We start from the raw sequence: 23,206 nt of genomic DNA on the forward strand, positions 1-23,206 counted from the left end.
GCCGAGCCCTCCGCTTGGCCTCCAGCCGGCAAGCGATTCCTCGGCTCTCCACCCCGTCACGGCCTCCTCCTTCCGTCAATCCCCGCCCCCACCAGCCGGTCTCCTCTCCGCCAATCCCCTTCTTGTGCAGCCACCGCCGCACCTGCGAGGAGGAGCCCGGGCGGCCCCGCCGTCTTGTCGGCGTCCTCCCCCCGCCCCCCGGCGCCCCGAGATCATCCCCGCCCCCGTCGTCCCCTCACCCGCCGCCGCCTCAGTGTTGGCCGCACTGTCCCCGAGCGGCGGCGGTAGCGGAAGCGCCTCCTCCTGCCCCAGTGGGGACGGCACCCCGGCGGCTCGAGAGGCAGCCGGCTGGCACGAGGGGAGCAACTGCCGCAGCGCCGAGGAGGAGCGCCGGGGCTGCGGGGCGGCGGGCGGCGGTGGCGACCGGGCCGGCGGAGCAGCGGCGGCGGCGTGTCCCCGCTCCAGCGCCGCCTGATGCCGGTGTGGTGCTGCCGGTGCTCCTTGGCCGGTCACTTCAGGTGAGCGTGGGGACGAGGCTGGAGGAGCGGGAGAGGAGCCGAGGAGGCGGAGAGCCCCGTCCCCAGCCCGGGGCCGCGGGACGCGGCTCTTCCTCCTCTCGTGCGGCTCCCGGGGCGGGGACTCCGCGCCGGCTCCGGTGCCCGGCTCTGCGTGGGGCCGGAGGTGGGCCGGGGACCAGCCAGGCCGCGGAGGGGCTCGTCCTGCCCGTGGAGTTGGGATAAAGTTTGAAAGGCTAGGGGAGGGGGCGCGGGGACACGGCCCTCCCCCGGCCCTCTTCCAGCCCGCTCTCCCTCTGAATGGTTTAAAACGTTCAGGAGACAAGTTGGCCATCTGTGAAAGGGGCTCAGGGATAGGATGATACCGCTTTCCAAGTTACCTGGTTAAAAATTGGTTAGTTAACTTGAAAATCAACTCTGCTGTCCCGAAGACTCTTTAACCTTAGGAATGTTTTTTTGAGGAAATTTTAGAGTTTATGGATTTTATTGTTCTAGAAATTTATTTTCAAACAAGCGAATTTTTCTTCTTGTAGAGTCCTTTTGACATCTTTGCTTACCTCACCTCACCGCTTGCAATTTACACCCATTCAAATCCAGTGAACAGTTACTGTTAGGAGGACAAAAGGACACCTTTCAAATTTGGTAGTAAACTTAAAAAGAAAGGAAGAATTTTGCTAGTTAACACGAAAGAACCGTGACTTTAGAAGTGCAATAATTTCAACTTTGTAAAAGCAGAGTTTCTATTTAAACTAAGAACTTACCTTCAGATGAATTTTGTAGACCTCTATATTTTCCAGTAAAAATGATAGCCCATGCTTATATATGCTTTGTGATTTTTAGCAAAAGTGTTATCATTATTATTTTGGCTAGGCAGTGGGGTTAAGTGACTTGCGCAGGGTCACACAGCTAGTAAGTGTTGTGTGTCTGAGTGTAGATTTGAACTCAGGTCCTCCTAAATCCAGGGCCGATGCTCTATCCACTGTGCCACCTAGCTGCCCTGCAAAAGCATTATTATTCCCATTGTCCAGACTTAGAGAGAGGTCGTTGGGTCTTAGACCTTACAGTCTCTCACTCAACTCTGTCATTTTACAGATGAGGAAACTGAGGCCAGAGATGTTAAGTGACTTGGCCATAGTCGCACAGGGTTTAAGTAATAAGGCAGTAAGTAATCTCAGGCAGAGTAGAGATTCAGACCCAGATCCTCTGACAATAAATCTATCTACAGATAACTTCTATTATTTGAGGGCATAGTCTGTGCCAGGGAGGCCTAGAAAGCAACTTCTTCCATTAAATCCAAGTCATATCAAAAACTTTGAAACTTCCTGAACACATCGGGACAGCCTTCAGACGAAACTTGTTTTCTGCAGTCATTTTAACATCTCTGCATACCTCATAACTTAATTTTCATCCATTCAGTCTATTTTCCAGTACAAACATTCTTCTCTAAGCAACTAGAAATATTTGAAAATGGCACTGGCAGAAAATAGCTTGACCTCTTACTGCAGTTTTGTTAGAAGAAGCAGAAAAAAAGAAGAAAATGGATTTCCCTCCCCCCAAAATTATTATTATTACCATTAAATTAACGGGGGAGGAAAAGGGAGTGAACATAAACTAAATACTTTTGTCCTTGTAGTTTGGGGGGAAAAAAGCATTGCTTTTTTTGTCAGATCAGTTCAAGTTTAGAAACTTAGGTAATAATTGCCAGAGTTTTTTGTTTTGTTTTTAAGAATTAAAGAGTTTTTTAAAAAATTGTTTGGATGTGCATGGCACTTTGGAGGAGGATACTTATTTATAACTTCTTTTACAAAGGAGAAAAACTGTTGTCCTGAAAATGGGGAGTTATGATTTTTCATTTTACTGAAATGGTCCTTTTTTCATGTAGTAATATATTTAATGAAGCTTGAGGATTGCCTCACTAAAGATTATGATATAATGCAGGTAACAAAATAGAACCGTGATTACTTTTTCAAAAGGTGGCACATCTATATTAGCTGCCAGTCAAAGTTGACCTTTAACGAAGATGTGTTCTGTTTTCTATTAATATTCTTAGGGTATGATACATGATTATAAACTTTGTAAATGCCCAAAATTGACTGAAGGAGAAGAGTTGATTTAATATTGGTAAGTCAAATGTAGCCTTTTATCCTGGAGAAAGCATAGTTAACTCAGATACAAAATGGAAAGTAGTCCTCTATTTTAAAAAATTAATGTTTTTTATGCCCTTTGCTTTTTTTACATCACATTCATTTCCAAATATATACCTCTCTTCTTTCACTCAGGGAGTCATTCTTACAAAGGTTAAAGGGGAGGAAAAGGCAGTACAGCAAAATATCAGTGGGTCAGACTGGAATATGCAGTATCCTACACTCAGATTCCAACCTCTACAAGTGAAACAATTGAAAGCATTTTTTGATATCTTCCCAAGTTTAATACTTGGTTGTCATTATAACTAGTTTTAGGTTTCCTCTTACTGTTCTTTTTGTTTACATTGTTGTCATTGTGCATATTGTTTTCCTGCTTCTGTTTTTTTTTGTTTGTTTTTGGTGTTTTTGTTTGATTGTTTTTTGGTCAGTATGTAGTGTACTGTTTAATACCTGGTAAAGTAGTAGGCTATTTAGGAACATTTGTATGTTGAAAAACTAACTTTTGTTTGTTGATTTATAAAGGATAATCAATACTACTTAAGCAGCACTGTTTTATTCCTGGTTTATTTTGTTATTTTTTTGTCTCCAAAGTCTGATTTTCAGATATCTATCTATTTAGCAAGCATCTCACTTATTGAATGGTATCCTAGTGTTTTATAATATATGACCACAAAACTGATTAACAGTCCACAGTAACAAATACTAACTTCCACTTGAAATTCAGAACAAATGTCCTGCATGATGTTCTAATGTAACGAGGTATAATTTGTGGTGAGGTAAGGCAGAATTTTGAATTAGAAATAGAAAGCTAAAAACTTTGAGCTGCTCTCAGTACTTCAGTATATTCAACTTTGAATGAAAGGAAAGTATTTTGAAGAATTTTTATTTATACTGACAGCATTGGGGAGAAACATTTTTTTCAGGTAACCAGAGTATGCTTGGAACTCTTTAGATTGCTGGCATGATCAAGTAAATTACAACCTTAGGCTTAAAGACACAAGTTGTGTTCTCAGCCTTTATATTTACAGATGCAGAATTCTCATGAAAAAGGTAATACTCTCATGTTAGAACTTAACTCTTGTATTCTATTAGAACTTTAAATGTAAGAATAGCTTCAACTAGTAAACAGCCTTATGAACTCTTTAGCATTTATCATTTTGAGAAATGCGGTATCTTTGAATCTCAGTGATGTTGGGGTTGTGCTATGTACTTAAAAGATGAAAATAGTAAATTTTTCATAACCAACACCTTTAGATTTTCCCAGTGTTGCTAAGAGTGTTCCAAGAGTTTTGAGTGTTGTTGGTTTCTAACCAGAATAATTAATCCTTAAAAGATGTCAGATATTTATTTATATTCACTCTGATTATTTTCCTGTTAATACATTTTTGGCTTTTTGATACTATGCAAAATGTTCATGAATTCATCCAACAACTTATTAAATACCTCAAATTTTGTCACTCTCTCACTAGTGATAGTTATATGTAAACAAGAAAAAAAATTTTTTCTAGTGTACTTCCAACGCATCTGGTAGAAAATAAGGACCATTTAAATTTATTTTAAAAAATTATTTATTGGGGGCAGCTAGGTGGTGCAGTGGCTAGAGCAACGGCCCTGGAGTCAGGAGGAGTTGAGTTCAAATCCAGCTTCAGACACATAACATCTCACAAGCTGTGTGACTCTGGTCAAGTCACTTAACCCCAATTGCCTCACCTAAATAAATAAATGAATGAATAAATAAATAAATAAAATATTTTATTTTTCCCCAATTACATGCAAAATCAGTTTTTAACATCTGTTTTTAAAAAATTTGAGTTCCAAATTATCTTTTCTCCCTAGCCCCTTATTGAGCAGACAAGCAATTTGATATAGGTTATACATGTGTAGACCTTTTTAAAAAGTAAATTGATCAGCCTGTGTGAGAAGATATATTAATAAATGCTTTAATATTGCTTTTGTATAAATTTAGAGGCAGCTAGATGGCATAGTGGATAGAGCACTGGACCTGGAATCAAGAAGACCTTAGTTCAGATGTGGCCTCAGCTACTTACTAGCTATTTGACCCTGGGTGTAAGACACTTAAACTTTGCCTCAGTTTCCTCAACTGTAGATGGGGGTCATAATAACACTCACCTTCCAGCACTGTATTTGTAAAGTGCATAGCACAGAGTGCCTGACACATAGTGAACACTTTATAAATGCTGGTTCCTTTCTGTTTCCCTAAATACATTTCTGTTTGCAAGTGATTTTTAAAATAAATCATGGAGTAGAGATACAAAATGGTATAGGCAATAAATAAGCATTGGAACAAAATTCTTGTATGTTAATCAGGCAATAATATTTATTTCCTGTACACAATGCAGAAATAACAAAAGTAGCAATTAATTGTATAAGGAATAGTAAAGTATTACAGTATAAAGCTATTTCCCCAAAAATGTTAGCTGTACTTGGAAGTATTCTGTGCTGCAGCATACTACCTGCCATAGTTGAACATTCAACTAATTGTTAATAAGAAAAATTTAGAAGGAAGTGTTGGTTTTTGTTGTTGTTATTGTTTTTATTGTTTTTTTAGTGAAGCAGTTGGGGTTAAGTGACTTGCCCAGAGTCACACAGCTAGTAAGTGTTATGTGTCTGAGGCCGCATTTGAACTCAGGTCCTCCTGACTCCAGGGCCCGTGTTCTAGCCACTGCACCGGGTAGCTGCCCCCAGGAAGTGTCATTAAAGCTTGGCCGGAGCTGCCCTTGAAGTCAGGATGACCTGGTTTTTGACCACTGGCAAAAAAAAGCGTTTTTAACCTTTCAGTGCCCTAGACAAGTCTCTCATACATCAGTTCTCAAACTTCTTGTTCTCCCTTTATACTCTTAGAAATTACTGATCTTTTTGTTTATGTGGGTTATGTCTGTTGATATTTGACACTAAGAAATGAAAATGTCTTTGTATTATAAAGAAAATACTTTTGACCTTGCAAATACTCTGAAAAGTTCTTTAAGAACTACCTGGGGCTTCCCTGAGCATACCACCACTGCTCCAAGACTTAGAGTTACAGATGTCCTGCAGCTCTACATTGGTAGAAGTAATTTTCACACTGGTTCCTTTTCAGTGATAAAATCTCAAGTTCGGATCCAATGGGGGAAAATTGTTAAGAGTGGAAGGAGCTTTAGCTTTAGAGTGAGGGATTCTGGTTTTGGCTCTGCAGTTTGGCTGTGGGAAAGTCACTTAATTCAACAAACATTTATTAATTGTGTAGTGCTCTGTCTAGTGCTGGGTATATAAGAATGGAAAAGCAATACATAAGTCCCTGCCCCTCAAAAAGCTTACAGTCCAGTAGGGGGAATAACACACATAAATAACAAACAAGGTAGAATTCAGTAAGGAAAATGGAGAGATGCAGTGCTGCAAGAAAATTTGAGGGAGGAAAGGTCATTTCAATTGGGGCAAATTAGAGGAGACTTCATGGAGGAGCCAGAAACTGAATCTAGGCTTGAAGGAAGAGGAATTTCTGTATGTAGGAGATGAAGAAGGAGTAGATAAATTGAGGAACAGCCAATCAAAGTGAGCAAAGAAGAGCAGTGTGGAGGAAATCTGGATATGGAGGGCCTGAAATGTCAGGCTAAGGCATTTGTATTTTATCCCATAAGCAGTAGAAAGCCTTTTTTTTTTGTGGGAGAGTGACATGGTCACACCTATTCTCTAAGAAATCATGGCACTTATATAAAGGATGGATCAGAGAAGGTGAGGATTGAAAACCAGGATACTGGTTAGAGGCTGTTATAATAGTCAAGTTACAAGAAGAGAGGGTAGAAAAGAGAGGAATGGAATACAAGATGTTTTCCAGAGAGGTTGGCAGGACTTTAATGAATAGAGGTGAGGAATAGGGAGAAGAAAAGTAAAAAATGATTCCAGAGATTTTGAGCCTTGGTAACAGGCAGTATAGTGTGGTATAATCAACAGAAAAAGAGAACGTTGAAAGAGAGTCAGATTTGGTGGATAGATTATGTGGGTTCAACTTTGGATATGTAAGGTAGGTACAAGAGGGGCTTTTAAGTGGAAATGTCCAACAGGTAACTGGAGGAGAGAGAGGTCTGGATATATAGATTTGGAAGTTATCTCTATACAGATGGCACATTGAAACTATAGTAGTGGAAGATTATATACTAGAAAGAGACTATAGTGAGAAGAGGGATTACCTAACTGTTTTGAAATTTAGCTTCCTTATTTTTTTCCTTCCTAAAACACCCCTTATCTGAACTTCCCCATATTTGTTGAGGACATCACCATGCTTCCCATCACCCAGCTTCAGAATCCCAGTGCCATTGTTGACTTCTCACTCTCTCCTTCATTCCACATAACTAGTCATTTGGCAGATGTTGATTTTATCTCTGCAACTTCTCATCTTTGTTCCAATCTCTTTAATCACACAAAGACACCACCTTAGTTTAGTTTCTCACCACCTCTTGCCTGGTGGTCTTCCTTTGCTTCTACCACATATCTCCAGCCCATCCTCCACAGCTGCTTAAGTGATACTCCTAAATCCAAGGTCTAACTGTGTAACCTTTCACAAGCAGAAACTCTAGCCTGTGTCTTTCTAGCCTCATCATTCTCCTTCACACACTCTGTAGTCAAGCCAAACTAGCCTTCTTGCTATTCTCACACATCACACTCCATTTCCCATATGTGTGTCGTTGCATAGGTTATTTCCTCACCATCTCTTAAAGAATCCCAGATTTCCTTCAAAACTCAAGCACTACCTTCTCCATGAAACTTTTCCTATCTCTCCTCAGCTGCTAATGCCTTCCTCCTCAAACATTACTTTGTATATACTTAAATGTGTACGTATTGTCTTCCCAGTATTCTGTGTAAGCTCTTTGATGTCAGAGACTTTTGTTTCTGTCTTTGTTTCTTTAGTGCTTAGTACATAATAAATGCTTAGTAAATTCTTGTTGGTTGATCTATAGATTCCTTTTACTTCTGTTTTACATGTGAATCTAGGATTTAAAATTCAGGAGGCCCTCCCTGTTTGTAGAAGGTATTCCCTGAGTACAGTGACATCTACTAAAAACCAAAATACAACACGTCAGAAATTACTAGCTCTGAGTTGTGTTTTCAGCAGCGATTGGTCATCTGCATTAGTAAATTAGCAGGGAGTACAACAGATATTTTAAACTCGGCGAGGTTTTATGCATACCTATATAAAGTTAACAAGTTATTTTGTTACATAATCTTTAAGTTGTGTGTTTCTAAATCATTTTAAAATATTATACAAATATACTGAATTTCAGAATGGTCAAAATGTCTTACCTCTGACACATACTTGTATGATCCCAGGAAAGTTAATTTATTGTTCAATGCTGTAGACAGCTCTCTAAGATTAAAAGTTGTAGACAAGGCACTGACCTGCCTTGGTAGAAGTTTGCTCAGTAGAGAGTTCTCTGTACCAGTGGAATCACAGGGTAAGCTCCTATCCTAGTTAATTTAACAGTGATAGAATAAATGACAGAAAAAACTGAGAGGATCTCAGAGTGTAAATGATTGCATGAATGTATTAATTACGACTTTTTTTTTTCTTAAAGAAATTATAGCAGTCCTGAAACTGAAGGGCAGATTTTGAATTCCTTAGTACAATATTTTGGTGACAGTTTCAGCAGAAAAGTTAAAGCAATGCCATTAGTTGAAGAAACTTCTTTACCTGAAGACTCAGCACTGACTTTGCCTGTGGTAATAGTTGGTAAGTTATTTCTATTTCATGTTTTGAAACTGCTAGCATAACCATTACTACTTTGTAAAACCTCTAATATATTTAAAGGTAACTCAAGATCCTCTTGACTAGATGGTATTACCTAAAATTCTAAACTGAAATTTTTAGAACAGTTTATTAGTCTAAAATACAGTTCTCTTAGCATGTTTGTTATTTGTGAAGTCACAGTTAAGTTGTTGGTGAGAGGTTGACTGGCTTTTGTAATGTATTAGTTAAGGAATCATGATTTAAAAGGAAGTACTAGTATTATTGTACTATTTTCAAAACAACTTCATGCTAGGTATAAACCAGTAAATTTGTGGGGTGACTGTGCAACTATTGGAGTACAGATAGTAAATGTAACCCTAGAGCTAGCTGTACCTGCACCTGTAGTTAACCAAAAGAGCCATGTGAACATCACATACACCACCATATGTAATGATATTAGACATAGTAATTAATTAACAAGTATTTATTAAACATTACTGTTCATTAATAGCAAATAATACTGTTTTCCAGGTTCTGGGAATACAGATACAATGAATGAAGCCATTCTTATCTATATTATACTTATAGATATAACCTAATATCTTCAAATTTTCACCAAGTACATTTTCTGTATGACGGTCTTTAAATGCATGGATTCAATTACTTGGCTGTCAGTTTGAGATTTAACCCTTTTTTTGTGGCACAAGCCTAGTGAAACTGGGTGTAGAGCCAGAGAGGGACAGGAAAAAAGATTGGGAAGGTGAGTAAACTGTCCTTCAGTCTCAGGTCAAACAGGTTAAGGACCTTTGCATTTCCTGGGCTGGCAGAGGATAGTGTAAAGAAGGGAGTATCTGTCTTCTCTTTAGAGCTGGATGTGGGTGATTGTTAGAAAAGGAAGTGAGTTTATACCCCTGCTCTGGCAATCTCTGCTAACATAGTAGTCAGGGAGTTTCCAGTGATGGAATCTAAGTCAAGGAGAAATTTCCTTCTAATTTCTACTTCTTCATATTCAGGTCTTAACTTTTAATTACAGAGGTGAGTAAGTTGGGAAGCTTCTACCCATTACCTCATTCTAGTCAGAGGACAGAGGGAATCTTAGGACTGTAGTTCAATAGAAATTCAGCAGGAAGTAACCCTCCTTACCTCTCAAGAATTCTTCTGTGCCAGCCAAAATATGTTAGTTCCCCTAGGCTGAAGGCTGTGGATTATTCTAGTATTATCAATTCTATTATAGAGATTATTATTAGAGATCTTAAAAAAGTTACTCTTTGCATGTGAGGGCCATTCGCCAGTTTGAAAGCTATAATCCCAATACCTTTATGATAATTTGAGTGTGGCTTTAGATTCTGGGATTTATGGTAGGCTTTCCAGTAATCATACATTGCAGTTCTGTGCTTGGATTTACTGTTATAATATATTACATTTCTTGAGCTCAGTGGAAGTTTCAGAGAGACACATTTAGGCTTGATGTAAAAACAGACAAACAAACAAAAAACCCAAAGGCTAACAGTAAGTGCTATCCCAGAATGGAATGGATTATCTTGGGAACAATATGTTCCCTCAGAAGTTTGGTTTGAGTCACTCAAGGCCAAGGCTGGATGACCACTTGTGCGGATGTTGTCGAGAAAATTTTTTTTCAGGTACAGGTTAGACCACATGGTTTTCAACTCTGAGATAGTGATTCTTCGGCACTCTCAATGCTCATATCAGATAAAATTTGGCTTAATATCAGTCAGTAAGCATTTATTAGGTGCCTGCTGTTTTCCAGGCAGTATATATCTGTTAACATAGACTTAAATAGTTTCATGCATCATTTTGTCTTCACCTCCTGTTTTAATATCTTAAGGTTATAATGTATTATTTCTCCTTCCCCCCCCACTTAACAAAATGCCTGGTACTTAGTAAATGGTTAATAGATGCTTGTTTTCTTTCTTCCTTTTTACTTTGTTAGCTACATTAGAATACAATACAGTATAGTGTATGGTGAAGACCTTGCCCTTATCCTGAAAGAGCTTACAACCAAACTAAGCATTTAGTATTTGAATAGATTAGTATATTGTTTCATTCCTTCAGATGATACTAAGTTATCTAGTTTGAATATTTTCCATGGTCTTTGAATATGAGAGGCAGTATGGTATAGTGGAGAGAACACTAGATTTAGAAACAACTTGATTTCAAATCCTGTCTCTGCTGCTTATAACCTGTATGACTTTGGGTGAGTCACTAAGTCTTCCTGAGCCTAGACAGTGAGAAGGTAGAATTAAATGACTTTTAGGGCCCTGACAGCCTGGGAGCCCATGATTTGTGTGTATTTAATATTCGACCATGCACTATGAATCATATAGCTAATCTGTTTGAAGTATGTTCTCAGCTCTCTGAATAGATATCAGTTAATTTCACTGTAAATGATATGACTTTTTTTTTTTAAAGATAGATGAATGCTCTGTGTAAGTCTGAACTTCCTGAATTTTGTGTAGCCTGTTCTTTCAGAGATAGTTTGACATCCTGTGCTTAGGGATATTTGAAAGATAAGTACTGGGGCAAAGAGACTACTTCCTCATTTTGCCGCACAGTAGCAATAACGGGTATATTCAGTGTACTAAAATATGACTAATGTATTGAATTTCTAGCCTGTAAATATCTCTCCAAGCTGAAAACTTCATAAAGGCAGGGACAGAACAAGTTAATGGAACTGTTGTGATGTTTCTCTGTTAGATGGGGGAAGAGAAGAAAATAAACATTTATTAAGTGCCTACTATTTGCCAGCAACTGTGTTAAGCACTTTACAAATATCTTATTTGATTCTCACAACCTGGGAAATAGGTGAAATCTATCCCCATTTTACAGTCAAGGAAACTGAGTCAGACACAACCAGGAGTCTGAAGCTGGATTTGAAGTCAGATCTTCCTAACTTCAGACCCTATGCTCTAACTACTGCACCTCTCAGCTGACCTAGGTAGTCTGAAGTTGTCATTAATGATGTGGTGTTTTTAATTATAGTTTGAATATTTGTATACCCAGGAAGGCTATTTAAGATTTGTTCCATCTTTAGATTAGAAGTCTAAGGTTTTAGAAAGAAATTATTTGAGAAGAATGATTTTATATTTTTAACTTTTGTTTGTACCTTCACAATATCTTTAGGCTATTTGACTGAATAATCTGTACTATTTATATCTACATAGGGTTAAATCCTATTTCTGGGCAAACAAACACGTCTTCATATTCTGAAAGTATTTCCAAGTTGCAGCTAGTGTTTCATTTCATAAAATTGGTACTCAATAAACTGTTGCTCTAATTTAACAAAATATTTTTAAACAGCCCCTTGAAGGGCTAGGATTTGACCTCTAATAAGACTTGTGTTGTTTTTGTACGATGTGACAAACTATTGCTTTTTATAGGAAATGGACCCTCAGGCATTTGCCTTTCTTACATGTTATCGGGATACAGACCATATTTATCTTCAGAAGCTGTACATCCAAATCCAATTTTGCATAGTAAATTAGAAGAAGCTAGACATCTCTCCATTGTTGATCAGGTATTGTTTCCTACTCATAAATGTAGTTTTTCTTTTAAATGTGGAAGTGATATGATTTATATTCTAGTTTTGGATTATTTTATTAGTATAGTATTTCTGAGTTGAAGATCCATTATACAAAATGGTATCACATTGAATAATTTTTTATATTAACTTTATAAATTAAGTGTTAAGTTTTTCCTAGTCATTGCATTGAATTCACGAAAGGAAGTGAGTAGTGACTCTTTCAGTTCAACTCTGCTGTCTTTCTTTTTTGAAAAATTCATTTAGGATTTAGAGTACTTGTCTGAAGGTCTTGAAGGCCGATCATCTAATCCAGTTGCAATACTACTTGACACACTTCTTCATCCAGATGCTGACTTTGGGTATGATTATCCATCAGTTTTGCAGTGGAAATTAGAACAGCATCATTATATTCCTCACTTGGTTCTTGGTAAAGGACCACCTGGTGGGGCTTGGCATGTAAGTAATATTTTATTTTATGTATTTCTTAATGCATCTGAATATCTAATTTTTATAAGTGTTATTGCTAGGGTTAGACCTGCTTGACTTTTAAAATTCAAATCCAGAATCTCAAAATTGGAAGAGATCTCAGTGGTCATCTATTTCAACCTATACCTGAATAGGAATCACGTTGTCCCTAACAAGAGGTCATCCAGCTTTTCTGCTTGAAGCCCTCCATTGAAGGACAAGTAGATTCCCTCTCGAGTTTTGGACGTCTCTCATTGTTGAGCAGTTTTTCCTTACAGTGAACCTAAGTCGACCTCTCTGTTCCTAATTCTGTCCGCTGAGGCCAAATAGAACAAATGTAGTCCCTTTTCCACATGAAAACCTTTCAGCTACATAAAGGCAGCAATGAAGCCCCTCTGAGTCTTCTCTCAGACAGACATCCCTATTTCCTTCAGCTGATTCTCCAATGGCATGGCCTCCATTCCTTCACCATCCTGGTGACCCTCTCTAGGACACTCTCTGGCTTGTCAGGGTTCTTCCTAAAATGTACCCACATGATTTCAGTGAACAATTTTAAAACTGAGTTCTAATTACAACAAAGAAGTCTATTTTTAGAAATATACAAGATACCTTGCCCCTCTTTTATCTCTGTTTTTTCAGACATTATGCACTTTTTATTCATTTTGGCATCTGGAATGTGATAAACTCTTGCTCAAACATTGAAGTTCTAGAGTCAAGATACAGCCATCCTAAAAGGAGAAGAAAACCTTTAATTTTAGGTATTTACAAGACATTTACATAGTCTTAGATAATTTGACTATTTTGTGTTAAATGCTATACAGTTAAGTCCCAGTTTACAAACACCCATACCTATAAATGGCTATCATTATACCCCCCTTACCACCACTGACACAGTACTACTAGAATAACACTTAACGTTTAACATTTTAGTTATCTCAAGTGATAATGGATATTGACCTAATTAATTATAATAGTGGTGAATTCTAATTTGATTACTAATGCAATCAAATATATTCAGTCTGGCCTATTATGTGAGAATTAATAAGCACTATTTCAGAAGTTTGTTTCATAGTAGAATATTAACATTTAGACTTTCATTTTGGATTTTATTTTATTTTATCACAACTCAGATAAATGTGTAATGTAGAATGTATCAAAGTTGGGATAATTTCTTCCTCTGTTTTTACAAGTAAGAAGAATCCAGTTTAAAATTTGTACCTTTTCAAACTAGGACTCAACAAATTAAAGAGTCTTTAAGATTATCTTTTGGAGAGCCTTATGTCAGTTATTGCCAGTGAAGTACTTTAGTTCTCAGAAAAAGACCGCATATAAATACAGTTAGCTGTCACAAGTTTAAAATATTAGGAATAGAGGGAAGCCAATATAAGAATGAAAATTAGGAATTGTAGAGTATATTAAGGAAGGTTTACTTTCAGTACATTTAGGAATGCTTTCTTTCTAGATTTTTCCAGGTCTAAAATATTCTAACAAATTTTTGACTGTTTTTTAAAAAATAATATTTTGAAATGTGAATTATTTTCATTACCTTAGCCATTTTAATATTTATGCTATATCTGATTTCAGTAATAGAACTTTTTGTATATATCATTGTTTCTTAGAAGCAGATGCTTTGGCCCAAGGAAGACCTTCATTCAGGTGCTATCTTTGACACATACTAGCTTTGTAACCATAGACAAGTCACTTAAATAAGCATTTATTAGACAGCTATTTTCCTAGTGTGTATGGAGATACAAAGAAAGGCAAACATTCCCTGTTCTCAAGGAGCTCACAGTCTGGCAGGGGGAGAACATGCAAACAGCTGTGTACAAAAGAGGATATTTTGAAGATAATCTTAGAGGGAAATGCTTTTTACAGAAGGTGTCATTTTAGCTGGGATCTGAAGGAATCCATGAGATGGAAATGAGAAGGGAGAGAATTCCTGGCATTGGGGACAGCCAGTGAAAATGAACAGAGTCGGGAGATGAAGTGTCTTGTACAAGGAGTACAAATGGCAAGGAGGTCGTGTCACTGGATCAGAGAGTAATGTGGAAGGGAGTAAGATGTGTGAAGACTGGAAAGATAAAAGGAGTCAGGTAATGAAGTACTTTAAAAGAAACAGAAGATTTCATACATGATCCTGGAGATAGTAGTGAGCTACTGGACTTGATTTAACAGAAAGGTGATTTGGTCAGACTTGTGCTTTAGTAAGATCAGTTTGTCAGCTGAGGGGAAGATGGACCAGAGTGGGGATAAACTTGAGGCAGAGACCAACTAGAAGGCTATTCTAGTAGTCCAGGAGAGAGGTGATGAAGGCTTGTACCAGACTGCAGTGTCAGAGGAGAGCAGGGGCCAAATATGAGAAAAGTTAATGAAGCATTGGCAGGACTTGGCAGTTGGTTGGATATGAGGGTGGTGAGAAAGAATGAGATGTTGATGATGACACCTAAGTTGAAAGCCTAGGTGACTGGGAAGATAATAGCACTCTCAGCAATAATAGGGAAGTTAGGAAAAGGGAAGGGTTTAGGGAAAGATAATGAGTTCAGTTTTGGACATGTTAAGTTTTAAGATGTCCACACTACAACCAAATCAGACTATTTATTAGCAAGTTGGAGATATGAAACTGGAGATCAGAAGAGGTTAGGACTGGATAAATAGTTCTGAAAATCATATGTGTAAAGATGATGATCATATTCATGGTAGCTTATGAGATCACCAAGTAAAATGCAGAAGAGGGTCTGGACAGAGCTTTGGGGTGTCCCCATAGTTAATGGGCATGACCTGGATGAAGCTTTAAATAGAGACCAAGAAGTAATGTTGGATAGGTAGGAGGAGAATCAAGAGACACCAATAACACAGAAACCGAAAGAGAAGAAAATATCAAGGGTGGTCAGCAGTGTCAAAGGCTGCAAAGAAATCAAGGATGAGAATTGAGAAATTAGAGTTGGCAATTAAGAGATAATTAGTAACCTCTTAATGCCACACAGATTACTCTCTAAGATTGTAAGTTACAGATGATTTATCATTCTTTATTTGTTTTGGGAGTTACCGCTCTGAAGTTTCCCCATACCAGTGAAATTGTATGTCCAGACCTAGAAAAAAATATATTCCTGAGAAATATGTGTATGCTTAGTTTCTCTTTTTTAAGTAGTATTTCATATGTGTCACAATAGGTTTGTTTCTAAAGTAGTCCTTTTAGAAACTGAAATTTCTCAAATAATCACTGTGCCTTGTATTGGTTTTATAAATTCAGACTTTATGTGATGGGCTTTCTTAAAGGGATGACATGCCTTACATATAGCACTTCAGAATAAAATTATATTTATTAAAACTATTTAGAACTTTTACTTTTCATTAACATACTGGTATCCCTCTGGTCCTAAAATTTCTAAGGTTTTACTGCATTTATGTAGTCTTTTTTTTTCTCTTGAGAACCAAAAACTCTGGAGGCAATAATTGATCAGATGTTATATTTTATTTACAGATTAATGTCCCACTTCATATCAAGAGTTAAGTGTGGATATGCTTTAATTTTCCTAAACAAACTCATGCATCAGTGGTGGAATTTAGTTTGTAGCCCAACTCTCTGACATTTAAGCAACTACATTATATACCAGACTGGGATGTCAAATATTGCATAAGAGCTGACTCCAGGCTATGAAAGGCTCTATTCATTTTGTGAAATGTTTTAAAAATTATAGCAGCTCCCTGTCTGACAAGTCCAGTGCTCCAGCCTCTTGGTTCTGGCTTCAGTTCTTCTAGGTCTAGAAGATTATGCCAGACAGCATCTGTGACTACTGCTTTCATATGCCCTCCCTCCACTATTTTTCAAACAGCCATGAATGATATGTCATCGGTTGAGCTCCCATTGCTGAGCTGTTTTGACCATAAGAGTAAGTTGAGAGGCAAGAAGCCAGAGTTCTTGATTTGTCAAAGGGAGCTAACGGCCTCAAAGACAGCACAGAAATTGTGGGCATTGTACCCTTGTTTTTGATATGATTTTTGTATTAGGTAAGGCAGGATAGGTACAAGTAGGAGTGGGACTGTGAAGGGTTCAGTATTACCCCTTCCCTTCAGTTTCTAGCTGTGGACCATCATCATTTATGGGGCCATGGTCTATTTCCTTGCTCTTAGGGGAAACATTACTTGCAGATTAGCCCAGCCTTTGGAATAATACTGTATCATAACTGAACAGGAAATAATTGTTTACTGCAATTTTTCAGATAACTGGATAATAATATGAATATAGGACACAAGGCATTAAAACAATAAACTTCCTCTATTTAAAAGAAAAAAAATTTTTCTTATTTCTTTTCCTAAAATGAGTATAAAAAGTATGTATTGATCAGGAACAGCTTATGATCAAAGCCAAAAAATTATCTGGAGTATTTGGGTGTTCAAAATTATGTAATTTTTAAAAAAAATGTATGAGTTAGAGATATATATATGAATTCTGTGATATGGTGCTATGCAAATAAAAATTTATTAGGCAAATATAGAACTCCATAGATATTGCAATATCTTTGAGTCTAGACATTTTGAATTTATAGAAGTTCAAGATGTTTAGTGATTTTAAAGAAAATCAAGGGAGTTGTTCAAATGTATGATGCCTTTGACTCTTTTTTTTTTCCCCAAATAGCATATGGAAGGTTCCATGTTGACAATCAGCTTTGGAAACTGGATGGAGTTGCCTGGGCTTAAGTTTAAGGATTGGGTAGCTACCAAGAGAAGGTAAGGATTAATTTGAAGTTGCTAAATACTTCTAGGTGTCTTGTAGCTAGAAGCAACTGTTGAGATCATATTGTTTAGCCATATCATTTGATACATGAAGAAACTGAGACTCAAAGCTGTTAAGTGACTTACCTGAGGTCACACAACCATGCCTGTGTTCAGAGTTTTTTCCATGTGGAGTGCTTTTTCTCACCCATCAAGATATTGCCCTTCAAGGATATCATCTTCAAGAGGCCTTTTCCATGTTTCCCTAGAAATACTTCTACAAGAGTATTTTTTTTTTTAGGCAATTGGGGTTAAGTGACTTGCCCAGGGTCACACAGCTAGTAAGTGTCAAGTGTTTGGTCTGAGGCCGGATTTGAACTCACCTACTCCTGACTTCAGGGCCGGTGCTCCGTCCACTGTGCCACCTAGCTGCCCAAAGAATATTTCTTCATCATAGATTTAAGTACTTCAAATAATCTCTCTTGTAGGTACTTCTTCCAGTTATGCAGATCATAAACTGCTTTTCATCCTATGCTATTCCTTATCCATATCTTTCCATAAATATTCAGGAGGTGTATATGGGGAAGGGGGAAGCAGAACTCCATCCAGCTTTCTTGTTTGCATAGGTTGCAATGCAACATTTGACTGTCCATTTGTTACCCCTCATTCTCATTACATGACTTTTCTGTTAATAATAAGACAATAACTAGCATTTATATAGTGCTTTAAAGTTTGCAAAGCACTTTACAAATATTATCTCATTTGAGCCTCACAATAACTCTGGGAGGTTGGTGCTATTATTTGCATTTTATAGTTAAGAAAACTGAAGCAGAGAGAGGTTAAGAGACTTGCCAGGATCACACAGCTAGTAAGTGTCTGAGACTGGATTTGAACTCAGGTCTTCCTTACTCCAGGCCTAGGGCTCTATCTGCTGTACCACTAGCTACCTCCTGATATCTTTTATTCTGCTTCTTGCATACAGTTTGTCACTAGTCCATGGCTTCTTAAAACTTTTTCCACTCAACCCCCTCAGCACTTCTTAAACTGTTCTAGAGCACTGCTCTAGTATACTGATGCCCACCATCTCTCTGTTGTCCTTTGGGTGACCCACATTTTTGATTCATTGAAGAATTTGCTACTCTGTGTTTTATAGACGTGTATAACTGGAAAAAATGATATTTAAAAGATGGAATTTTATGGTTTTTCAAATGTAATCTCTCCTGTTCTTTTCCTCCTAAACTAATATGGGCTAATTTATTGTTTATCCAAGGTGTCTGGCCATGATATATAAACTAATGGACAACCTCTGCACTGTCCATCCATCTGCATATCATAGTCTAGACAATAGGCACTGTTCAGAGTTTTTCCTGGGTGGACAAGCCAAACTATTAAGTGATTTTTGGATCTCATTTAGGAACCTATGTAAATGCTCTAAGTCTTGATGCAGTTATTGTCATTTGTATATCAAAAGATATCTTTGTAGCATTCATTCATACAGGCTGATTTCTATTGCGTGATGTTATGGAAACTTGAGTAGCATGGTGAAATGATAGAGAAGATTATGTGGTTTCTTTGTTGACCAGTGATCCTATCTCTTTCCTACCAGTTTTCTCAGTCATCTGCTTATTTATTCTCGTAAAACCTTACATTTTCCACCTACCTGGCTACTCACTAACTTTTTATCCCATCCCCTTCCCTTAACTTCCTTCACCTTTTTATCCACTTGGACTGTTATTTGTGTGTATCTGGCTGTGAGAGTATGGGTGTATCTCTGGGTAAGAAGGAAGTGTGTAAATAGTTTATCTGAGAAGTGTAGAACAGGAATGTGATCTGAGGAAAGAAGGAGATGTAATTGGCTAAATGAGAATGCTGGCAGACTACTCAAGACAGATGACAGTGAGCCCTTAACTGAGTTAAATACCTAGACAGGAAATATTAAAGGAGATGTTGAAAAGATGAAATTTTAACTTAAAATAATGAAGGGTCAGAATCAATTCTTGGGAAGGGGGAGAAAAAACCAAAATATGATCAGAGAAGAAATACAGGAAAAACACTAGGGATAGTGAATGTTTGGATATATATAAATTCCTAATGCCTAGAAACCACTGTATTTTGAGATTGCAAATGTAGAAACAGTAGACCATAAAGCAGAAAGTCAGTCAGCCAGTATTTAGGTCTACAAAAATGCTGTTTCCAGTGCTGCCATCATATTAGCACATTGTAAGTAAAATTAATTCAAGTTATACTTTTCGTCCAATTTGAAAACAAATTTGAGTGTTTAGTACTTACAAGCACTGTACTAGATTCAGACATGATTAATATTTAGTCCCTGTCTTCATGGAGTTTATTTCATCTTCAACCTGAGGATTTTGTTTAATGATTTATCAAAATACTGGGTAATTTATAACATTACAAGCTTTGAAAATATTGTCCTTATGAAAAATCCAAAAATTTGTTATGCAAGTAGCTTTAAGTCAGTGAAATTGTACAGTATGTTGATTTTCTTCTTTGCTGGAGGTATAAGAATAAAGAGCTTATATTTGAATTTTAGAAGTTTTCATCCTCATGTTTGTAAATCTGAGGTAATTTAAGGAAATGAGTATTTCCTGAATAGCAAGTAGATGTTTAAGTTTTTTACTTAATTATTTTAATTTTAAATCCTAATGCTAGATTTTTAAATTTAATCAGAAGACACTTTAGAAATAATTTTTTCCTCTTAAAAAGTATATTAGATTAATGTCATAAAATCCTTTAAGGTATTTTCATTGCTATTTACTCTTGGTGGGTAATAATGTATCTAAGAAATGAAAGAAGTTATGTGGTATAGTAGAAAAAGCACTGTTGATATCTGCGTTGAATTTCACATTAGACACTAGTAAGCAAGACACAAGATTTTGAGCTTTAGTATTTTACCTGTAAAATGGGAATTTACATGTGTATAGATAGATAGATACAGATATAGATATACACACACACAATGTACATGGAGAGAGAAAGAGATAACGAGAACCCATTTCACAGGGTAGTTGCAAGGATCTGGTTAAATATTAAATGAAAAGTGCTTCACATAGATCTTTAAAATGCCACGAAAATGGTCAGATTATTATTATAAATTAGAGATATTTATGTTTCCAAAGTAGAAAATCATACATTTCTTTTACTTTAAATGTTTGTGGTAAATAAAAGATTTTTTTTCCTAAGAGAAGCATTTTGTAGGTTGAGGTACTTTTGCTTAAAATTTACAAATGAAATTTCAGGACAGATTGTTTAAATTTTGGGTAGCAACAAGTCATCAATGAATGGAGGCGGAGAGAAATCAGGAAGTTGCCTTAGCTCTCCCCGATTTGCCTCAGAAACAATGTTAAATCAAATCTCTTAATGGATTCTAAATGGAATGACAGAACCTGATAGAGTGAAACAATTTTCCAGCTTAAAATAACATAGAAGGGCTTCAGGAAAGGTCTTTCTCACTTGGGTAAAAGGGGAGCACAACCCAGCACAGACAGTGTCTGGGCCTGCCAGTGGGAGCACAAGCCACAGCACAGATCAGCAACTGAGACCCCTCAGTCCTGGCTCAGCAGGCTAGTGGCACAGCAGGCCAGCTATAAGGTCTCCAGCCCTAGTACAGAAGGTACATTGCCAGCCTTAGAACCCTGGCACATCAGGTGTGGGATGAGGCAGGCCTGCTCTAGCACAGTGGGCAAGTTTGCCAGCGCACCTGACACCCTGGTGTGGAAAGCCAGTGACCAGGCCCCTGGCCCTGAGCAAAAGAAGCTTAGTATAGTGGCCCCTGTGCAGTAGAAACCTACTATGGTAACAAGGAAGATCAAAACATAAACTCAGAAGAAAACAACAATGTTAAAATGCCTGCATGTGAAGCCTTAAAGGGGAATATGAATTGGTCTCAAAGCCAAAAAGTCCCCTTAGAAGAGCTCAAAAGGGATTTTAAAACTCAAGTAAGAGAGGTATAAAAGGAAAACTGGGGAAAAAAGTGAGAGTCATGCAAGAGAATTATGGGAAAAGATCAACAACTTGGAAAAGGAAGCACAAAAAACTGACTGAAAAAAACAACTCCTTAAAAAATAGAATTGGCCGATTGGAAACAAAAAATTCACTAAAGAAAACAATGCTTTTAAAAGTAGAATTGGCCAAATGGAAAAGGAGGTAGCTCACTAAAGAAAAGAATTCCTTAAAAATTAAAATTGGGCAAGTGGAAGCTAATAACTCTATGAAAAATCATGAAACAAATCAAAACCAAAAGAATGAAACAATAGAAGACAATGTGAAATATCTCATTGAAAAAACAACTGACTTAGAAAATAGATGTAGGAGAGATAGTTTCAGAATTATTGGATAACCTGAAAGCCATGATAAAAAAAAAAAGACCCTAGATAGTATCTTTCAAGAAATTATAAAGGAAGACTGTCCTGATATCCTAGAAGCAGAAGGTAAAATAGTCATTGATAGAATCCACTGATCACCTCTAGAAAGAGATCCCAAAATGAAAACTCCAAGGAACATTGTAGCCAAATCCCAGAATTATCAGGTCAAGGAGAAAATACTGCAAGCAGCCTGAAAGAAAAAATTGAGATATCAAGGAGCCACAGTCAGGATTGCACAAACAAGACTTAGCAGCTTCTACATTAAAGGATCAGAGGGCTTGGAATATGGTATTCTGGAAGGCAAGGGAGCTTGGATTACAATCAAGAATCAACTACCCTGCAAATTTGAGCATAATGTTTCAGAGGAAAAGGTAGATATTGAATGAACCAGGGGACTTTCAAACTTTCCTGATGAAAAGACCAAAGCTGAACAGAAAATTCTGTTTTCAAATACAAGACTCAAGATAAGCATAAGAAGGTAAACAGTAAGAAAAAAAAAAGTTATTCAATAAGATTAAACTATTTGTATCCCTAAATGGGAAGATGATATTTATAATTCTTGAGAACTGTATCTCTATTAGGTCAGTTAAAAGGAGTATACATAGACAGAGGGTTTGGGTATAAGTTGACTTTGTGATATTTAAAAAAAAGAGTGAGAAAAAGGCTTTTTTGGAAGAAGAGGAAAGGAGCCAAAATAGGGTAAATTGCATCACATGAAGAGGCATAAAAGACCTGTTACAGTAGAGTGAAAGAAGGGAGGGGATGAGCATTGTTTGAACCTTATTCTCATTGGATTTGGCTGAAAGAGGTAATAACACACACTCAGTTGGGTATAGAAATTTATCTTACCCTATAGGAAGTAGGAGGGGAAAGGGGAAAGAAAAAGGTGGGCTAATAGGTGGGAGGGCAGATTGAGGGAGGTAATGGTCAGAAGCAAGATACTGGTGAGGTGGGACAGGGTGAAAGGAAAGAGAAAAGTATAAATGGGGAAAAATAGGATGGAAGGAAATACACAGTAATCATAACTGTGAATGTGAATGAGATGAACTCTCCCATAAAATGGAAGCGGATAGCAGAGTAGATTAAAAACCAGACTCTTACTGTGTTTATAAGAAACACATTTGAAGCAGAGAGTTTCACACAAAGTAAAGGTAAAACGCTGGAGCAGAATATATTATACTTCATCTGCAGTTAAAAAAAAAAAAAGCAGGGGTAGCAGTCCTGGTCTCAGACAAAGCAAAAACAAAAATAGATTTAATTAAAAGAGATGAGGAAGGAAACTACATCTTGCTAAAAAGTACCATAGACAATGAAGTAATATCAATATAAAACATATATGCACCAACTGGTGTAGCATCCACATTCTTAGAGAAGTTAAGTCAGTTACAGGGAAGAAATAGAGAGCAAAACTATGCTAGTGGGGGAACCTCAACCTCCCCTTCTGAGAACTAGATCAGTCTAGGGAGGTGAATAGAATTTTAGAAAACTTAAATATGATAGCCCTCTGGAGAAAATTGAATGGGGATAGAAAGGAATATATCTTTTTTCTCAGCAGTACATGGCATGTACACAAAAATTGAACATGTATTAGGGCATAAAATCCTTACAAATACAGAAAGGCAGAAATATTAAATGCATCCTTTTCAGGTCATGATGCAATAAAATTACATGTAATAAAAGGCCATGGTAAGATAGACTAAAAATTAATTGGAAACTAAATAATCTAA

The 23,206-nt window shown here is 37.2% G+C and overlaps 1 protein-coding gene across 2 annotated transcripts in view; it reads left to right on the forward strand.

Annotated features, from left to right (window-relative positions):
- Positions 1 to 385: 385 nt before the first annotated feature.
- The window catches only part of OSGIN2 (oxidative stress induced growth inhibitor family member 2), a 32,842-nt gene continuing 10,021 nt past the window's right edge, over positions 386 to 23,206 (forward strand). Inside the window, exons 1-5 of one of the 2 annotated variants that reach the window (XM_020979719.2) lie at positions 386 to 518; positions 8,227 to 8,381; positions 11,777 to 11,913; positions 12,184 to 12,375; positions 17,021 to 17,112. In XM_020979719.2, the coding sequence (XP_020835378.1) occupies positions 475 to 518; positions 8,227 to 8,381; positions 11,777 to 11,913; positions 12,184 to 12,375; positions 17,021 to 17,112 (620 nt within the window). In that variant the 5' untranslated portion in view covers positions 386 to 474. Of the gene's footprint in view, positions 519 to 2,573; positions 2,637 to 8,226; positions 8,382 to 11,776; positions 11,914 to 12,183; positions 12,376 to 17,020; positions 17,113 to 23,206 lie in introns of those variants that run through there. The other variant, XM_020979721.2, reaches the window with a different exon arrangement.

This window comes from Phascolarctos cinereus, unplaced genomic scaffold, assembly GCF_003287225.1.
Source record: "Phascolarctos cinereus isolate Bilbo 61053 unplaced genomic scaffold, phaCin_HiC Scaffold_4;HRSCAF=312, whole genome shotgun sequence".
In the NCBI taxonomy this organism is placed as follows: Eukaryota; Metazoa; Chordata; class Mammalia; order Diprotodontia; family Phascolarctidae; genus Phascolarctos; species Phascolarctos cinereus.